General features: G+C 32.0%; 1 protein-coding gene across 1 annotated transcript; it reads left to right on the top strand.

Annotated features, from left to right (window-relative positions):
• The first annotated feature begins 1,265 nt into the window (after positions 1–1,265).
• LOC139889969 (signal peptide peptidase-like) lies at positions 1,266–3,488 on the top strand. Its single transcript, XM_071872878.1, has 10 exons — positions 1,266–1,305; positions 1,386–1,505; positions 1,604–1,754; positions 1,838–1,923; positions 2,038–2,165; positions 2,261–2,311; positions 2,566–2,652; positions 2,739–2,945; positions 3,032–3,100; positions 3,411–3,488. Exons 1-10 carry the CDS (start codon positions 1,266–1,268, stop codon positions 3,486–3,488), a joined length of 1,017 nt encoding a protein of 338 aa, XP_071728979.1.
• Positions 3,489–20,214: the final 16,726 nt, after the last annotated feature.

The following is a 20,214-nucleotide window of genomic DNA, read 5'->3' as shown; positions in this document are numbered from 1 at the left end:
TCAGTTTCGATCTTATTAAACATGACATGGTTTTGTTGTTTGAGATGTATGCTGTTGCAGCAATATCTTACTGTTTTGATACATTACAATGTTCAAGTGCTGGTTCTATTTGTATTTTATGTTTTAAGGTATTAATTGAAATGCTAGATTGGTTATTTGTAGGCATATGAAATAAGTATCTAGCATCATTCTTAATGTAGGCACTTTAATTTTCATTAAGCTAGCTTGATTAGGTAAAAGTTTCTTTCAAATCAACATATGCTAAATCTATATTATCCAAAACAAAGGAGTATCATTTTTAAATTCTAACTTTTCTTCTGGATAAGCTTTCAACTTATAGCTTAATGATTCTTGTTATGCTTGTTAAGCTTCTTTGTTGACCCTAACAGATTCATAAACTGTGTTTTGAATAATACGAGTATAATATTTGCAACCCATGCCCCGTCTTGGTTAAATTCAAATATTTGTTGATCACATGTATTATGTTATAATGAGTAACAAATTTGGCAATTCATTTAAAACAGTTATAGAAATAGAAATATTATAAATGCTCTTTATTTTGTTCAAATTTAATTGTTATCTTTGAAATTCTAGAAAGCATTATTCAAACAAAAGAGAAAAACAATAAAGATTACTGTTTTAACCCTGTTAGAATGAAGATACACATGGCATATTGTTATTGGGTAAGTTATGTTACATTCCTTGAATTTGAAATGATCATGGCCCATCCTCAAGACTAGAAAATAGTCAAATATGTCAAAGTCAAACAAAAAGCAATGATCCAACTATTTAGAAAATGAAACGAAAAGTACAATTTATACACCGTGACAATGAAGATACACATGGCATATTTTTATTGGGTATGTTACGTTTTATTTCTTTTATACTTGTCACAGTTATTACAAACTTTTGAAGTATATAAACACATATATCGTCCATGCATCATACTGCTTACTTAGGAGTTTGCACCATATTAAGAGGCGGATCGAGTTTGGAGGAGTCCGTACCATTCTTTGATCACGAATTCGAGTTGTTAATCAAACAATATGGTAGCAAACTTCTTATACTTGTATTTACTGATTGGTTGATTTTTTTCATTTATGATCAACATGTTTAATTATTAGTTTAATGATGAACTCGGGACGACTCGAGGAAGAAGCTATATAGATTGGTTTTATGAAGTTATTTCTTATATACTGTATATGTGTTAACTGTAGGCTGCTTTCAACTAGCAAGTGAACATTTACTTATTTTTACCTGTGCCAATGAAGAATTTTGAGCTTGCAGCAAACATTGCACTAGCAGGTATATAAATATAAATATATTTATATAACTTAAAATTTTAACATATATTTTAGTCGTACTCATTATGGATGTCGTTGCAGGTGTAACAGTGGCCCCATTAGTTGTTAATGTTAATTCAAAAATAAATGTCATTTTAACGGGTTGCCTCACAGTTTTTGTGGGTTGTTATCGCTCTCTCAACAACACACTTCCATCTGTAAGTACATATACCATCTGCCACATATGATACAAAATACAAATTAACCTTCTTGGACATACTTTATTAATCTGAATCGTATAATTTTTTTTATCAATCAAGAGAAGATATCTAATGAAAATACAACACGTTTTCCCTTAGTTGCCAGTGCAATGTTATTGTCATTGTTCCTGCTCTTTAAGTTCCTATCGAAAGACTTGGTTAATACAGTTGTGACTGGCTGCTTGTTTATACCTGCGATCATCGCTCTTTCGTATGTTCCTTTTGTATATATTATATGAATCTTTTGTCAATCATTATGTATGTATTGAATATTGATCTCCTGATTAAATCCAGGGATATACTCGTACCTGCAATTGCACGGTTTCTACCGAACAAGTTCAATGATGAAGTTGTAATATGGCGATTTCCATTCTCTCTGTGTATGCACTATACATATATTTAGACAATTATACATTTACTTCCTAGCTTGAAAATTATGCGGATTCTGTGATTTGCAGATTGTTAATGTGTTTGTTTAAAATTTTATTAAACAGCCATGGAAATTAAGTTTAGAAGATCTCAAGTTGTTGCAGCTGTTCCTGCTACCTTTTTTTGTGCATGGTATGCTGTACAGAAGCATTGGCTGGCCAATAACATATTGGGTCTTGCATTCTGCATTCATGTAACTTTTTCTCTAGGGTCCTTCAATTCTGTTTATAATCAAAAAAATAAATCGTTAAACATATGTTGGTTGATTTTTATTTTTACCCTCTTCAGGGAATCGAAATGGTCTCTGTTGGATCCTTCAAAACCGGTGCCAATATGTTGGTAAGGAAATTTTTTTATTTTTTAATTTTAAATGATGGGGTTGGTTTACAAGTGACATATCTTTTTTCCTAGTAGTTACAATCGTGATAAGAGGTCTCATATTCAAACCTCACTTTTATAAAAAGGTCAAAAACGGTTACGGGATACCTCGGTTAGGCCGCTTATATCAGAATAAAGTACTCACCCTTTCTGGGTAGCCTAAAAGGGAAAAACTTCACCGTTTATATATCTTTTTGTCATTGTTAAAATTGCAGGCTAGACTGTTTGTATATGATATATTCTGGGTGTTTTTGACACCTGTGATGGTAGATGTTGCGAAATCACTTGATGCACCTATCAAGGTAAAGTAGTATTCCAAAAGTAGTAACAATTTTCACATTTGTTTTTGGGATTCATCATAATCTAACGTATATGACGGTTTCTCCAGCTACTATTTCCGTCAAGTGTTGGCACTAGCGCCTTTTCCATGCTCGGTCTAGGAGACATTGTACTTCCGGGAATTTTTTTAGCTTTCGTACTACATTATGATGCGTCTAAAGGGAAGAATAGCCACTACTTTAAAAGTGCTTTTTTGGGATATATAGTCGGATTGGTAATTACAATTATTGTCATGAACCAGTTTCAAGCTGCACAGGTTGTTATTTTATACCAAAATTAAACACACACAAAAAAAAAAAAAAATGAAAGGTAGCTGATGTTGGTTTGTTTGATTGTATTCAGCCGGCTCTGTTATACATTGCACCCGGGGTTATTGGTTTCTTGGCTGCTCATTGCCTATGGAACGGAGATGTCAAATCGGAGGTACGTTATCACTTCGATACGTTTTAATCATTTTACATTTCCTATATTATGTGTGTGTGTTCTTAAGCACCGGAGAGGAGGTAATATGGGTTGAATGATGGGTCAAAATAGGGTTTTATTTTTTTTTCTTTTTTAAGCCGGTTTGAGGTGCAAACATTGTTTTGTCTTTTTTATATATCTGATATATGTTAAATGTTACTGTAATATTTATATATGATCCGTGAGAGACCGAAATTGTTGTAGTAAATTGGTTCGAACTGCCGATAATATTGTATTTCTGACAACTATGTATATGCAGGTTTTGCAGTTATTGGAGTTTGATGGGTCAAAAACAGCTGAATCAACATATGTATCAAGCAGCAAGAAATTTGATTGAGAGTCTGAAAGGATGTAGTTTGTGTACATTAGCTATTGCGTAGACATTTACTAGATTCTGCAATTATCATTTTGAACGTTAGTATACTCTAATAATAATAATTATTCATGGTTTAGTATCTAATCTAATTAGTACAGTAACAATATTAAACTGAATTTCTATTCTTTAAATATTTATCCATGCCCCATATGGAATTGGTGCAGGTCTCCTGGGCACGCAGTTGAGGGGCGGGTATAGCAACTGATTATCGCGTGGGTGGTTAAGTTACCCTTGGATGATCCCAAACTAACTGATGTCCAAAAAAAGAAAAATATTCTTTATAGCATGTATCCAGTGGCGGATCCAGAATTTTATTTCACCGGGGGCAAAAAAAAATTTAAAACCGTAGCAATTTTTTTAGGCAAAATATGAAGATTTTTGGGCAAAATTTGAAGGTTTGTGGGCAAAATTTGAAGAATATTGGACAAAATTTGAAGGTTTTGGGGCAAAAAAAAAATTCCACCGGGGGCAAAGTCGAAATATCCAAAAATTTTACACTAAAAATTTCAAATCCACCGGGGGCGGGCGCCCCCCTCCTAACATATTGGATCCGCCTATGCATGTATCATATTCTTTAAATCAGTTCATTACTCCTATGAAGTGGTTAATATCCTAAATGAACACCTTACAAACTGTATCATTAGGCATAATTATCAAGAATCTACTTTGTTTCCATGAATATAATATACAGAAATATTTTCTTGAACAAAAAGTGGAAGAGACCTAAGAAGGAACATTATGAATGTTTACAACAAAATAATTACTAAACGTCAACATTGCTAAAGTACATATCTTAGAGTTTAATAATAACTATTGACAAAGTAACACCTAAATCCAGAATTTTAGGCTTGTCAAGGCTCAAGATGTGGAAATTATTGTTGAAACTTTGACAGTTGACACCTTAAAAACTTAATTAAAAAAGCTAGCCTAGCATACTGTGACGCCCCGTACAAAATCAACGTGTACGGATCATCAACAACAGGTCCATTACACGGTACAATACTACATGCTGTTTTAAAACAAGTTTTGTATTCATGAAAAGGTGACGTCTTTACCAACGTCAAATGTTTTACAAAGATAACGTGCTTCTACGAATAGAAAGCATTAACATAAGTACGTGACACAAAGGTCATTACAAAGCCATTGTTCAAATGTAACATAAGTTGTGAATGCAAAGTAAAAGTTCCATGATTGAGACATCTCTAAGTAATGCAGCGGAAGTCTAACACAGCGAGTCTGTAACAGCAAGTCTATAACACCAACACTATAACAGCAAGTATAACAGCGGAAGAAACAATGTCTAAGCACCTGAGAAATACATGCTCAAAAAGTCAACACGAATGTTGGTGATCTATAGTTTGTTTGTAATCAGTAATGAAATGTAGACCACGAGATTTCGTATTCAAAACAGTATGAAAAGTATATGCTTATCCGTGGGCACCCGGTAACTAACTTAACAAGTAATATCACCCCCTAAAAGTACACCTGGCAAGTGCGTAAGTTTACGAAGTATTAAACACCCGTTGAATGCTAGCGCGACTAGCCTGAGTGGGGATGTCAAACCCTATGGATCCATATCTAAGATTCGCGTTAACCGGTTCATAAACCAATGACTAAGCGTTACTGAGCTAAGGGGAATCTTTGTGCCGCTATGTCACCCACACATAAATAAAGTTTAAGTACTCGTGTCTAGTATGTAAAACATAAAAAGCGCATGTATTCTCAGTCCCAAAAATAGTTAAAGTAAAAGGGAGCTATAACTCACAGTGAATGTGCGGTAAAAGTCGATATGAAAAGTATGCAAGTAGTAAGTCGGTCCGAAAGGTCCTCAACCTAAGTCAAAGGTTACTAAGTCAGTATATTGTCCCCAAAAGTTTAAAAGTGAATAAGTTAAGCCTTAAGTATCATCATCATCATCATCATTCGTAAAAGATAAAGTAAGTTTTCAACAAGAATAGAGATTGAAAAAAAGGCTGACTTCGGACAGCTGCTACGACCTATATACAAACCGAAAAGATGCGTGGTCAGTGGCCAAAGCTCCGTATGTGAGTCCTTGTACCGCTGTCCAATTTTCAGATCCTAACTCGATGTCGTTTGACCGTGGCGATGGTTCAAGCGCAAGTAGGTCAGAATTTATAGCACGTCGTTACAAAGGCGTAGTGATTTTCGGAAGGCTATAAATCCTAAACCGTATATCTAATTTAGGCGAGTCTTGAACGAAAAGTCATCTACTCGAAACTAACTATCTGAAAAACAACTTTCCAGAAGTCCCAGGTGTCTGATCAGACCCCGAAAAATAGTAAACAAGTGCTCCGGTGGGTTTCTTGGTGCTTGATGCTCATCACGGTTCTCATCCTTGATGCGTGTAAGCTTCAAGTGTACAACTCTTTGATGTTTTAGCATCACTTTGACCAAGTTTCAACCATCAACACACAACTAAGAGTAAAAGCTAACATTCTACAAGTTTTGAACATCAAGGTTGTCTCTTTATTGCATAAACACAATAAAGCTTCAACCTTTGTCCTTTTGACACAAGTTTATGCATCTTCATCATGAGATGATGAAGACTTGATTTTTATCACCATAAAAATCATAAAAGGTTCCAAGTAAGTGAGATCTACAATAATAACTTAGATCTCAAGTATTAAGAAACCCTAAGCTAGAAAGCTTGGATTTTTACAAGATTAATGAGACCATAAGCTAGAAAGCTAAGATCTAGTAAAAGTAATGAGACCATAAGCTAAAAAGCTAAGATCTAAACAAAATAATGAAACCCTAAGCTAGAAAGCTTGGATCTTTAATGTTCTTGAAGATCCTTAAAGCAAAAAGCTAGATCTACAAGTTACATAAAGATCATAAACACAAGTTTTGATCTTTTAACAAAAACAAAGTGATCTTAAGCTATAAAGCTTAGATCCATCAAAGTAATGAAGATCCAAAGCTAGAAAGCTTGAGTCTTTCATGTTCTTGAAGGATTCAAATCAAAGTTTGAATCTACAAGATATAACAAGATCAAAAAGCTAAAAAGCTTGATCCTTTAATGATGATGTCGAAAATAAAGAAGGAAAAAGAAGAAGAAAATCAAGAAACTTACAAGTTTTAAGTGTGAGAAAAACTAGAGAGAATATTAGAGAGCAAGTGTGTGTAAAATGAGAATGAGATCAAGTGTGAAATGGGAGAAATAAGCTTGATATTTATAGTGGTGATGGGGTGGGTTGGCCGTGGGTTTTGGGGGGACAAGGGGGACACCTTTTGCTTTTTGCATGGTGGTGGTCTAAAGGTGGTGCTTGTTGTTGGGATCCCATGCAACATGTGTGGTATGGTTAACAAAAATGCTAGTATGTTGGCTCATATTAATGAGTTTTTGTCTTACATTTTAATGGGTCATAAACTTATTAAAGTTGGGCTAATTTAAGAATCCATTAGCTAGAGTAGGGTTTTGTGAAAGTAATCAACATGAATAATGATCCCAGAATATAATATAGCTCAGTACGCACAAATACGCAGTTTCGTGAAAGTAATAAGCACAAAAATATAAGTCGAAAAAGTCGGGTCGTTACACTATCTATCTATCTATCTATCTATCTATCTATCTATCTAAATGAGAAAGTAAAAGTTTTTTTTTTTTTTTTTTTTTTTTAAGTGGAAGCCATTTACTTTGGGATCTGATTTGTATACCACTATTCTTTTACTATATACAGTATATACTATCAAACTTGTTTTAGACCATTGTACAATACGTTTTAAAACATTATGGTGTACAATACCATAAGCTTAATAAGCCAAGCGAAAGAGGTGGAATTTCCATGACCTTTTGCGGTCATAATCGAAATATTTCGAACTGTGATATCGGTGCTATTCTCACCTCCACCTTCACACTTTCTTTCGAGAATGTCAATATCGCGGACCACTTCTTCAAAATGTACTCACTTTACGTTCTCAATTTCGCCCTCACTTTACGTTCTCACTTTCACCCTTTTCAAATTATTTTGAGAACGGCTAGTTTTAAATATTGGCATAAAAGTTTTAGTGCTTTACCTTTAGTTAACTAAATATAGATATATAGAATCTTTTCTCTCTTTTCTCTTTTTTATATATTATAAGAAAGTGATAATTATGTCATAATGTTTGATAATAAGATTGAATCTTGACCATTTAAATACCTCTCAACTACAAATCTCAGCTATTAATTTGATGATAATGTCATAATTGTCTCTTTCCTCAAAACAATCATAGATTTGTTTATTTCAATCTCAACCTTCGATCGATTTTTTATAAACTTATCACTTCACACCCACTACCACCACCACAACCACAACCACCCATCTTCATCCACCACCACCGCCACCCTAACCCTAAACTCTCGGACCACAAACCTTAAACCTTAAACATCAACCCTAACCCCTTAACATAAACTCTAAACCCTAACCCATAACTCCTAAACCATAACCCTTAAACCTTAAACCCCTAAACCCTAAACCATAAATGTGATGACCCGGAAATTTCTGACCAAATTTAAACTTTATCTTTAAAATGATTTAATGTTTCCAACACGATAAGCAAAGTCTGAAATGTTGAAATCTCCAAAACTTTGAACTGTGTTCATGTATTCATTTACCCTTCGAATGTTCTCGACGATTCACGAACAATAATGTGTAAATAGATATGTATGTGTGTGTGTGTGTGTGTGTATATATATATATATATATATATATATATATATATATATATATATATATATATATATATGATTTCGAATTAGTTAAGTGAACGATAGTAACACTTGTTTATTGATTCGATTGATAATTAAATATATTAATTAGAACGTTTGAGAAATTAAAATAAACATTGACACATAAAGGAATTTTATCAATTTAAGCTTTAAAGTGTAAACGTGACGTGTTATAATAATTTCTATTATTTAAACGATTTTGATATAAACTTTGAAATATAACTGATTTTGAAAAACTAAATATTATTAAATAAATATTTCAATCATATGTACAAATTTATTACTAAATGAAAATATATTTATATTTTACAAAGTGATAAAATATAATATTAACTTAGTCATAAAACGTTTGATTTAAAATAATATATTTTTGTAAACAACGAGACATTGATTTATAGAAGCAAATGACCAAAACACTCGAAAGTTTAAGATACACTTTGAGTAATATAGTTTATTGATAATTTAAGACTGCATTTTGACAAAGGTACGAGTCACGAAACGTAAAGTACAAGTTTTCTAAGCGTACGAGATAGCGTTCGAAAAATCGGAACTAGGACATAAGTCGAGTGACAACGTACGAGTCATCGGAACAAAAATTATAATTTAACTATGCACGTAAATATAATATAATATATAATTAATTATATAGATTAAATATTAATTTATATATAATAATAACTAATAAATATGTCGACGATGGAAAACAAAACTATGTTCCAATTATTCTAGTATCATGCGTTCGCATGATCATAGTTGGTGAGAAAAGTCTATAAAAGGCACTCATTTCTGGTTCTCTGATCAATCCATCTATCTTTCTCACGTATCTATATCTATATTCTATATATATATTTATATTATTATTATTATTATTATTATTATTATTATTATTATTATTATTATTATTATTATTAGTATTAGGTATTATTAGTAATATTATACCTAAAATACTACGACGAGGTCATGATCGACTTATTTTCAAAACTGGTTTTTAAGAGGGATAGAGCTAAAGAAATTATGGGTTATAGCTATGAAGGTTATGGGTATAGTTCATGGGTATTGTTCATGAGGTCAACCTAGTGTTTATCATCTCCATTGCGTCTACGTACTTTCCTGCAATATTGAATCTCAATATTGATAAGTGAGCATTCATATCTCAACTTTTATATATTGATAGTGTATCCCTGACTAGTGCTCGAGTATATATGTTTATGCATGCTTGTATGCTTTAATTTTGTCGTTAGATAGTTTATGATGAATCACGAATTTGATACATATGCTACTGATATAAAGTATATGATATGCATGTTTTTGGAAAGCTGGCGAAAAATTATTAACTTTTCATTTAGAAATCGCGTGATTTCGATGAACGGATTAAAAAATATGGTCAACTGAATTATGTTTGATGTTAATTGAAATTGTGTTTGAAACTGTAAATTAATATTTAAACAACTTGTCTATGAGATTGATAAATTAGATTTTCAAATATTACTAATCGAGTAAATGAATTTCTATATAAAGCACGTCTCGCTTTGTTGAACAATTGTCAAAGTTGACTGTCTTATCATGTTTTAAAGCTTTATAAACACTATAATCTGATTTTACAAGTATTGGAAAGCTATGTGAAATAATAAAATATTTTTGATTGCCATGATAATTCAAATATAATATAGCTCCTGAAATAAATAATATTTTGAGTTGATAAACTATAAATTCGTTCAATTATCAAGACTAATATTATGTTAATGAACATGTATAGATTTAAAGATCATATTGGGTCAGGTTGACTTTTGAGATGACTTTTATTAACTTTTACATGTCGATCTCGAGCATTAGGATTATGATACACTATGACCCGACCTAGCTTGTTAAACATTTATTGACCAACATATGTTCTCTAGGTTGAGATCTACGATTACTTTGCATTTCGAGTTTCGGTCACATTTCGGTGAATGACCTTATGTGTTGCTAAGGTGAGTTTCATTTGCTCCCTTTTTAAATGCTTTTGTAATATATATTTTTGGGCTGAGAATACATGCACTTTATTTTAAACAATGGACACAAGTACATACTAAATTCTATACTGAGTTTGAACCGAAAATTCCTTAGCTTTGGTAACCAGTAACTGCCGGTTATAAGAACTGGTGGGCGCGAGTAGTAGTATATGGATCCATAGGGCTTGATATCCCCGTCCGAGCTAGAGCACTAGCCTTTTAACGGACTTATGCTATTTGAGAAGCGTACACGTTGGTTTGCATGTATTATTAAGATGATTATACAAAGGGTATAAATTATATATACGTTAAGTTTAGTTACCAGGGTGCTCAATTTTGTAGAATATTTTGATAAACGTTTCTGGATGAAACAACTGAAAACTTGTGATCCACCTTTATATACAGATTATGCGCAACATTAAAACTATGAACTCACCAACCTTTGTGTTGACACTTTTAAGCATGTTTATTCTCAGGTTCCTAGAAGTCTTCCGCTGTTTGCTTATACGTTATACAAGATATGTGCATGGAGTCATACATGCTTTATTTAAGAAAACTTTGCATTCACAAAATCATCACCATGTATCTTATTTTGACTGCATTGTCAACGAATGTATTATGGTAAACTATTATATACGGTGATTGTCTATACGTAGAAATCATCAGACGTCGAAAACCTTGGATTTATATATTCATTTATGGTGTGCCTTTTCAAAAGAATGCAATGTTTACAAAACGTATCATATAGAGGTCAAAACCTCACTATGAAATCAATGAATGATGTATTCGTCCAAGTGGATTTGGACGGGTCACCACAGTTGGCATCAGAGCTTGAGGTCATAGGGAACCAGAATTTGCATTAGTGTGTTTAACTGGTAATTGTTAGGATGCATTAGTGACTCTGGACTATGACCGTATCTGTTTTTACCGAGTTTTACTTATTATTTCTTGTCAAAAATAACATGCTTATCATTCTTAAGCCTAGACACGTTTCCAGCATTTATTGCATACATAGTGTACAGATGAATTCGTATCTTAGCGTATCTATTACTGTAAACTTTGCTTGATATCTTCCGAAAATTCCTCCGTGATTTATGGAATTTTGGTATTATATATACATATGTAAATTATGTATTGAAGAGTACCAATCTAAATTCTATAATCTATTTCATATCAAAAATCATCTCCCTAATTATACAAGATGGATCCCGTATCTAGTTCAAATTCCTTAAACTCCGACAGCTATTCCAATATGGATATTCACATGAACTCCGAAGACAGTGTAACCGGAATGGATCAACCAATCTGCCATCACCTATTCTGGATGAATTGGGGATGGGTTTGTAGCCTACTTAGTCATTGGAGACAAGAAGAAGGTGATCCCTTCCATCCACCACATTCACCTCTTGGCGAAGAACCTGAAGCACTTACCGGCGAACCTATTCATAATACCATTTTCTCTCTCATTTCTAGAGTATCTCGTCATGATTATATACTATCTCAAATTCTGGATCTTATTCATCCGCTCGTCCGAACCGCCAATCATCTCGGTGTAATAGAAGAAGTCATCGAGCTTCGCGCTCGAGTAGTGGCTTTGGAGAATATGGTGCAAAGGTTACAAGTACCAGCAGCATCACCGGCATCAACAGTACCACCATCATCAACACCAATAGTACCATTACCACCATCAACAACATCCACATCCCATGATTCAACATCACAAGATGTTCCACGAGCATCAACGTCATACGCACCATAGATACCAAGGAATACCAACAACAACAAACGATGAAGTATTGATTCATAACTTCATCGAAGAAATATTATACAGAGAATATGTAGTTTCTAAAAGTTTTAGAGATTACTTATTCTAGTTCTAATAGTAAACTAGATGAGTGAGCGAATAGAAATGATGAAATAAAACCCTGATCGGAATGATGCACGATTTACAAGCTAGATCTGTTTTACCAGCAGCATCAACAGTACCGCCAGCATCACCAGCACCGTCAGTACCATCAGCATCGTCAGCATCAGCAGCATCTACAACATCACAAGCTCTGCCAGATCCATAATCACCGCAAACATCATCACTAATCAACAACACGTATATTGTATCAACGAGTTATGAAGTATTAACTCATTTCCTCTGAAGAAATTATATGTATATTTTATATATATATATGAATTTTGAGATCAAAATAAATCTTTTCGTACTAAGCTATTACGTGTGAATCTTAACTACTCGGTTAGTTCATGTTATTAATATGCTATGATGTACATCCTTCGTTAATGTCTTAACAATTGTTAACTGTAATCTCTGCTTCGACTTAATAGATTCCATTTCATAATAAATCAAGTGTATTATTCAAATACATGTTTAATTTTACACTTTCATTTTCGATGTACTTGAAACTTTCAAGAAAACATCATTCGTACCTTGCGAAGTTAGCAAGAGTTCCATAAGCACCAACATGATTCACCGAGGAAATATCAATAAACTGAATAAAGAAGTATTGATTACATTAATGAAATACTCCGCGGAGATTATGAAATCTTTAATGTTTTAGAGATTATTCATTTCTAATCCAGTCGAAAATCAAATGAGCTTAATATGATATTAACTCATTAAATCTGTATTACATCTGAAGAAAATATACATACATATATTTTCATAAAAACTATAATAAAATTCTCCGGTACAAAATGTTACTTGTGAAACTTTTAACGGGTATGTAATACCCGAAAGATATATAAATTCACAATTAATATGTTACATTCTTCGATTCTAATTCAACAAATCATAAACTATACTCACTACTTTCACAACGATATACATTCTTTCATAGAAATCAAAACAACCATTCTCACCCAAATTTGATTACATATTCTGATTTTGACAAATCCGAATCCAAGTTAAGATTTAACAGAAGATATCACTCTTAGATCCCTATATCTTTCAAAGTTATACTTTGGCTTCAAAACTGTACTAGAACATCACTTCTAAAACTCAGAAAAATATTTGTATCATTCAAAATTCTAGAACATCTTATGTATCTTGACAATTACAATCTTCATTCAAACTCTTCGAACTCTTGAAAACACCTCGGATTGATAACCAACGATTCGGTTGATAACTTTGAATGCTGATGAAGCAGCAAAACTGTAAATGGTCTTAATGGCCAAAAGTTTGATAATAAAGAGTGGTGTGTTGAAAAAAAAAGAAGCTCAGATTTGGAACTGAAAAACGGATTGAGCAAACTATGAAGGAGACTGTTGACAAATCACAAAGACTAAATCTGCCTTCAAAGAATCCAAATAATTCAGTGTCTGCTGAAGCCTTTAGCGAATACCTTGTTCCTGACTCTAAACCTTTACGTACAAATCTTCTTCATCATCCATCGATATTAGAAATTCTAAGATATCATCGTATCTTTCATTATAAATATCCTCGATATTTCTGAAGATATTTTCATAACTATTCTTATATGAAATCATTTATCTCTTCGCGATATCTGCGTTACATCATAAAGGAAACTATTTTAGTTTCTAATTTCTGAAAAATTTGAATTTAAAATATGAATGTTTTAAAGTAGTGTTGGGAACTGAAGCATGAGTTAGTATAATATAATGACACTTGATCAATGTGATTATATTACAGTAAGTCATGCTGAGTTTCTAATGGAACGTGATGATTCACAGATCATAACGTCATCATGTGCCATGTTACATGACTCATACACTCTATCTAGTATATAAACATATCAAGAACATAATTTCTTGATAGTCCTATCTTTTCTTTTGAATTCTGGTAATTTAACCAATCAAGATCGTACTATTACAATCTCTCTCTTAGAACATTAGTTATGTTCATTCGAAACTCCATACCTACGAATTTTGGACCATTATTCGCTTGATTTAAAGTCGGGAAGAAGAAAACAAAAGCGTGAAGTTCCGAAATATAAATAGGAGTATAAATCGCAGTAAATAAGAGAGAACATTAACTGTGGATGTCAATGATTATAGAAAGACAGAAGCAGGACATCGAAATATAAGGGGATATATAGAAACCAACAACAACCCGGAAATTACAAACCGTGTATATCGATGTGTATAGCAATATAAAGAAACGGGAGAACTAAAAACACTATAAAACCAAGAGTATAGTAGAAGTGAATAGATTCTTTCGGCGGCAGATGAAAAAGAAGAATGATAGATATGAAAGTTAGGAGTATATCAAGAACCAGAACTGGATGGAGCATATTAACGAATACTTTAAAGTATGAATTGAGGGAGAAAGAATAGAAAGCGTGAGCTGTGTAAATAAGGAAACGAAGGGAGTAGATTTATAGTAAAATATCCGACAGAGCAATCAAAACAGATTATTGCATTTAACCAAAGAAGATCCTAATTTCCTTAACTACCGAAAAATCAAATCTTATTACGAAGATTTTCCTCTAAATCCTTTGAAATCCGGAAATCCTCCGTGACTACGTCCAAAGTTAAATCTTTATCTCAACCTTTTGTGACAGCTTCACTCGTACTCTTCACATAATCGAATCGTTTTATCTATATTAGTCAACAATGACAAAACTCTATTTATCCACTCATATTCGTCATAAAAACGTTTTTATTGTTAGCCATGACAACCTCACTCAAATTTCGGGACGAAATTTATTTAACGGGTAGGTACTGTGACGACCCGGAAATTTCTGACCAAATTTAAACTTTATCTTTAAATGATTTAATTTTTCCAACACGATAAGCAAAGTCTGTAATGTTGAAATCTCAAAAACTTTGAACTGTGTTCATGTATTCATTTACCCTTCGAATGTTCTCGACGATTCACGAACAATAATGTGTAAATAGATATGTATGTATATATATATATATATATATATATATATATATATATATATATATGATTTCGAATTAGTTAAGTGAACGATAGTAACACTTGTTTATTAATTCGACTGATAATTAAATATATTAATTAGAACGTTTGAAAAATTAAAATAAACATTGACGCATAAAGGAATTTTATCAATTTAAGCTTTAAAGTGTAAACGTGACGTGTTATAATAATTTCTATTATTTAAACGATTTTGAAATAAACTTTGAAATATAACTGATTTTGAAAAACTAAATATTATTAAATAAATAGAGTTAATTACACTGATGGTCCCTGTGGTCTTGATTAAATTACGTCGCTAGTCCCTAACTCTTAAAAATTATATGCTTCGTCCTTGTGGTTTTATGTCCAAACGGCGGTGGTCCCTGTGGTCTTGGTTAAATTACGTCGCTAGTCCATAACTCTTGAAAATTATATGCTTCGTCCCTGTGGTTTTAAGTCCAAACGGCGGTGGTCCCTGTGATCTTGGCTAAATTACGTCGCTAGTCCATAACTTAAAATCTCATTTACAAAATTTCGTATTACTTGAGATTTCAGGGTTAACAAAAAAAAAGAAGAATATTTAATTTGTTGCAGGTGGTTAATATGTTGAAGATGGATAAATTAAGCCCAGAATTACGGGAAATTATTAATGTCAACATGGATAACGTGCAAGAAAGGCGTAGTGCACGTGAGGCTTTTAAGGATATACAGCTTAACATTGATCATCTTTTGTTCAAGGTGAATTACCCAAAAATGTTGGAATAATGGATAATGCATGTATGGTGTGCAGGTATTACTTTATATATATATTGATTATTAATAATTGATAATAATATATGATATTAAATGTTTTAGTCAGTTGATTATCTGGTTGATATATGTGAAAGATGCAATCCTCAGTTTCATGTTTTTATTATAGCAACAATATGGTACCTGGAAGTTTCTCAGATTCAAATTAAGCCAGAAAACCTGGGAAATTAGACTAATTTCTGATAATTTAGCTGTTTTAAAAAGACGAAGATTAGTTTCTGCAAAAGACAACATATGTTGATATACCTTATCTATAAAAAAAATCAATTTTTTGATTAGAAATTTCATGTCATTATTGAAATTTATGAGACTAGAGGCTATTTAGTTCCCATTCGTTCCGTGTTAGGTTTAAATATTTGAATGTTTTGCAGATCAAGTATGATGGATTGAAGACAAAGGAGGTAATTAGTTAACTTTGTCTTATGTTTCGAGAATTTATAACTTAACACCTCATTATTTTTAAGAGTTATGGACTAACGACGTAATTTAACCAAGACCACAGAGACCACTGCCATTTTGACTTAAAACCACATGGACGAAGCATATAATTTTCAAGAGTTAGGGACTAGCGACGTAATTTAACCAAGACCACAGCGACCACAGCCGTTTGGACTTAAAATCACAAGGACGAAACATATAATTTTTAAGAGTTAGGGACTAGCGACGTAATTTAACTAAGACCACAGGGACCATCAGTGTAATTAACTCAAATAAATATTTCAATCATATGTACAAATTTATTACTTAATGAAAATATATTTATATTTTACAAAGTGATAAAATATAATATTAACTTAGTCATAAAACATTTGATTTAAAATAATATATTTTAGTAAACAACGAGACATTGATTTATAGAAGCAAATGACCAAAACACTCGAAAGTTCAAGATACACTTTGAGTAATATAGTTTATTGATAATTTAAGACTACATTTTGACAAAGGTACGAGTCACGAAACGTAAAGTACAAGTTTTCTAAGCGTACGAGATAGCGTTCGAAAAACTGGAACCAGGACATAAGTCGAGTGACAACGTACGAGTCATCGGAACAAAAATTACAATTTAACTATGCACGTAAATATAATATAATATATAATTAATTATATAGATTAAATATTAATTTATATATAATAATAACTAATAAATATGTCGACGATGGAAAACTAAACTATGTTCCAAAAATACTAGTATCATGCGTTCGCATGATCATAGTTGGTGAGAAAAGTCTATAAAAGGCACTCATTTCTGGTTCTCTGATCAATCCATCTATCTTTCTCACGTATCTATATCTATATTCTATATATATATTTATATTATTATTATTATTATTATTATTATTATTATTATTATACCTAAAATACTACGACGAGGTCATGATCGACTTATTTTCAAAACTGGTTTTTAAGAGGGATAGAGCTAAAGAAATTATGGGTTATAGCTATGGAGGTTATGGGTATGGTTCATGGGTATTGTTCATGAGGTCAACCTAGTGTTTATCATCTCCGTTGCGTCTACGTACTTTCCTGCAATATTGAATCTCAATATTGATAAGTGAGCATTCATATCTCAACTTTTATATACTGATAGTGCATCCCTGACTAGTGCTCGAGTATATATGTTTATGCATGCTTGTATGCTTTAATTTTGTCGTTAGATAGTTTATGATGAATCACGAATTTGATACATATGCTACTGATATAAAGTATATGATATGCATGTTTTCGGAAAGCTGGCGAAAAATTATAAACTTTTCATTTAGAAATCGTGTGATTTCGATGAACGGATTAAAAAATATGGTCAACTGAATTATGTTTGATGTTAATTGAAATTGTGTTTGAAACTGTAAATTAATATTTAAACAACTTGTCTATGAGATTGATAAATTGGATTTTCAAATATTACTAATCGAGTAAATGAATTTCTATATAAAGCACGTCTCGCTTTGTTGAACAATTGTCAAAGTTGAATGTCTTATCATGTTTTAAAGCTTTATAAACACTATAATCTGATTTTACAAGTATTGGAAAGCTATGTGAAATAATAAAATATTTTTAATTGCCATGATAATTCAAATATAATATAGCTCCTGAAATAAATAATATTTTGAGTTGATAAACTATAAATTCGTTCAATTATCAAGACTAATACTATGTTAATGAACATGTATAGATTTAAAGATCATATTGGATCAGGTTGACTTTTGAGATGACTTTTATTAACTTTTGCATGTCGGTCTCGAGCATTAGGATTGTGATACACTATGACCCGACCTAGCTTGTTAAACATTTATTGACCAACATATGTTCTCTAGGTTGAGATCTACGATTACTTTGCATTCCGAGTTTCGGTCACATTTCGGTGAATGACCTTATGTGTTGCTAAGGTGAGTTTCATTTGCTCCCTTTTTAAATGTTTTTGCAATATATATTTTTGGGCTGAGAATACATGCACTTTATTTTAAACAATGGACACAAGTACATACTAAATTCTATACTGAGTTTGAACAGAAAATCCCTTAGCTTTGGTAACCAGTAACTGCCGGTTATAAGAACTGGTGGGCGCGAGTAGTAGTATATGGATCCATAGGGCTTGATATCCCCGTCCGAGCTAGAGCACTAGCCTTTTAACGGACGTATGCTATTTGAGAAGCGTACACGTTGGTTTGCGTGTATTATTAAGATGATTATACAAAGGGTATAAATTATATATACGTTAAGTTTAGTTACCAGGGTGCTCAATTTCGTAGAATATTTTGATAAACGTTTCTGGATAAAACAACTGAAAACTTGTGATCTACCTTTATATACAGATTATGCGCAACATTAAAACTATGAACTCACCAACCTTTGTGTTGACACTTTTAAGCATGTTTATTCTCAGGTTCCTAGAAGTCTTCCGCTATTTGCTTATATGTTATACAAGATATGTGCATGGAGTCATGCATGCTTTATTTAAGAAAACTTTGCATTCACAAAATCATCACCATGTATCTTATTTTGACTGCATTGTCAACGAATGTATTATGGTAAACTATTATATACGGTGATTGTCTATACGTAGAAATCATCAGACGTCGAAAACCTTGGATTTATATATTCATTTATGGTGTGCCTTTTCAAAAGAATGCAATGTTTACAAAACGCATCATATAGAGCTCAAAACCTCACTATGAAATCAATGAATGATGTATTTGATTGTTATGCGAGGTGTATATAAAATAGCTTTATTTTTACAACTAAATACTATTAAATCCGATACAATTTTACACAAGATATTTATTTATTTATAGAATGGATATACATAAACCTTGCTACAACACTTATAGGCAGTGTACCTAATCGTACAGTAGTGTAGTTTTTAGTAAGTCCGGTTCGTTCCACATGGAATCTTTTAAACAAAGCTTAACGCTATATTAGTTTTAATTTATAAAAATACAAAAATATATAAGTAATATTATTATTATAAAGGGGGATTTTTACCGTTTAATGACCGGTTTGTCGATTTTAAAACTTAGTCGCAGTTAAAACCTAATGTAAAATATTAAAAATAAATATAACTTAATTTAAAGCGTAAAGTAAATAACGATAATGAAATTGCAATAAATAAAATTGCGATAATTAAAAAGTACGATAATTAAAAGTGCAATTAAATACAATAACAATAAATAAAAGTGCGATAATTAGAAGTGCAACTAAATATAAAATAAAAGAAATTAAATATGAAATAAAATAATTATGCTTATTTAAACTTCCGTAATCATGATGTTTGACGTGTTGATTTTAGTTTTATGCCCATGGGTTAATTTACCTTTGTCCTGGATTATTCAATATGTCCGTCTGGTTTTTGTCCATAACAGTCCATCAGTCATAAATATAAAGTGCGAGTATCCTTGTCAAATTATCCTTATACCCGAAGTTAAATATTCCAACTAATTGGAGACTTAAACTGTAACAAGGTTTTAATACTTTGTTTAATAATTACACCAGGTTATCGACTGCGTGTAACCCAAGGTTTTAATACTTTGTTATCAATTATGCCAAGTGTCCTTGTACATAATTTCACCCCTGTTTTAATAATTCTAGTGACTATTAATCCATTCCCTTGTCCAGTTAAATGAACGATTATTCGTACATATAAATACCCCGCCCATCGTGTCCGATCGAGTATATATGGTTATTTATAGGGACGTCCAATTGTAAATCTTTATATTAAAATTAACAAACTATCATTTAGTTAAACAAATATAAAGCCCATTAATAGCC

Source organism: Rutidosis leptorrhynchoides, chromosome 2 (assembly GCF_046630445.1).
Source record: "Rutidosis leptorrhynchoides isolate AG116_Rl617_1_P2 chromosome 2, CSIRO_AGI_Rlap_v1, whole genome shotgun sequence".
NCBI lineage: Eukaryota > Viridiplantae > Streptophyta > Magnoliopsida > Asterales > Asteraceae > Rutidosis > Rutidosis leptorrhynchoides.
Note: the sequence above shows the minus strand (reverse complement) of the source record. Positions and strands in the feature narration are given on the sequence as shown.

Bases quoted from the DNA above. Each gene is read 5' to 3' on its own strand.
- LOC139889969 (XM_071872878.1), top strand. From the start codon at position 1,266: ATGAAGAATTTTGAGCTTGCAGCAAACATTGCACTAGCAG. The intron at 1,506-1,603 runs GTACATATACCA...TTATCAATCAAG, and splicing joins CAACACACTTCCATCTGTAA to AGAAGATATCTAATGAAAAT. The intron at 3,101-3,410 runs GTCAAATCGGAG...ATGTATATGCAG, and splicing joins ATTGCCTATGGAACGGAGAT to GTTTTGCAGTTATTGGAGTT.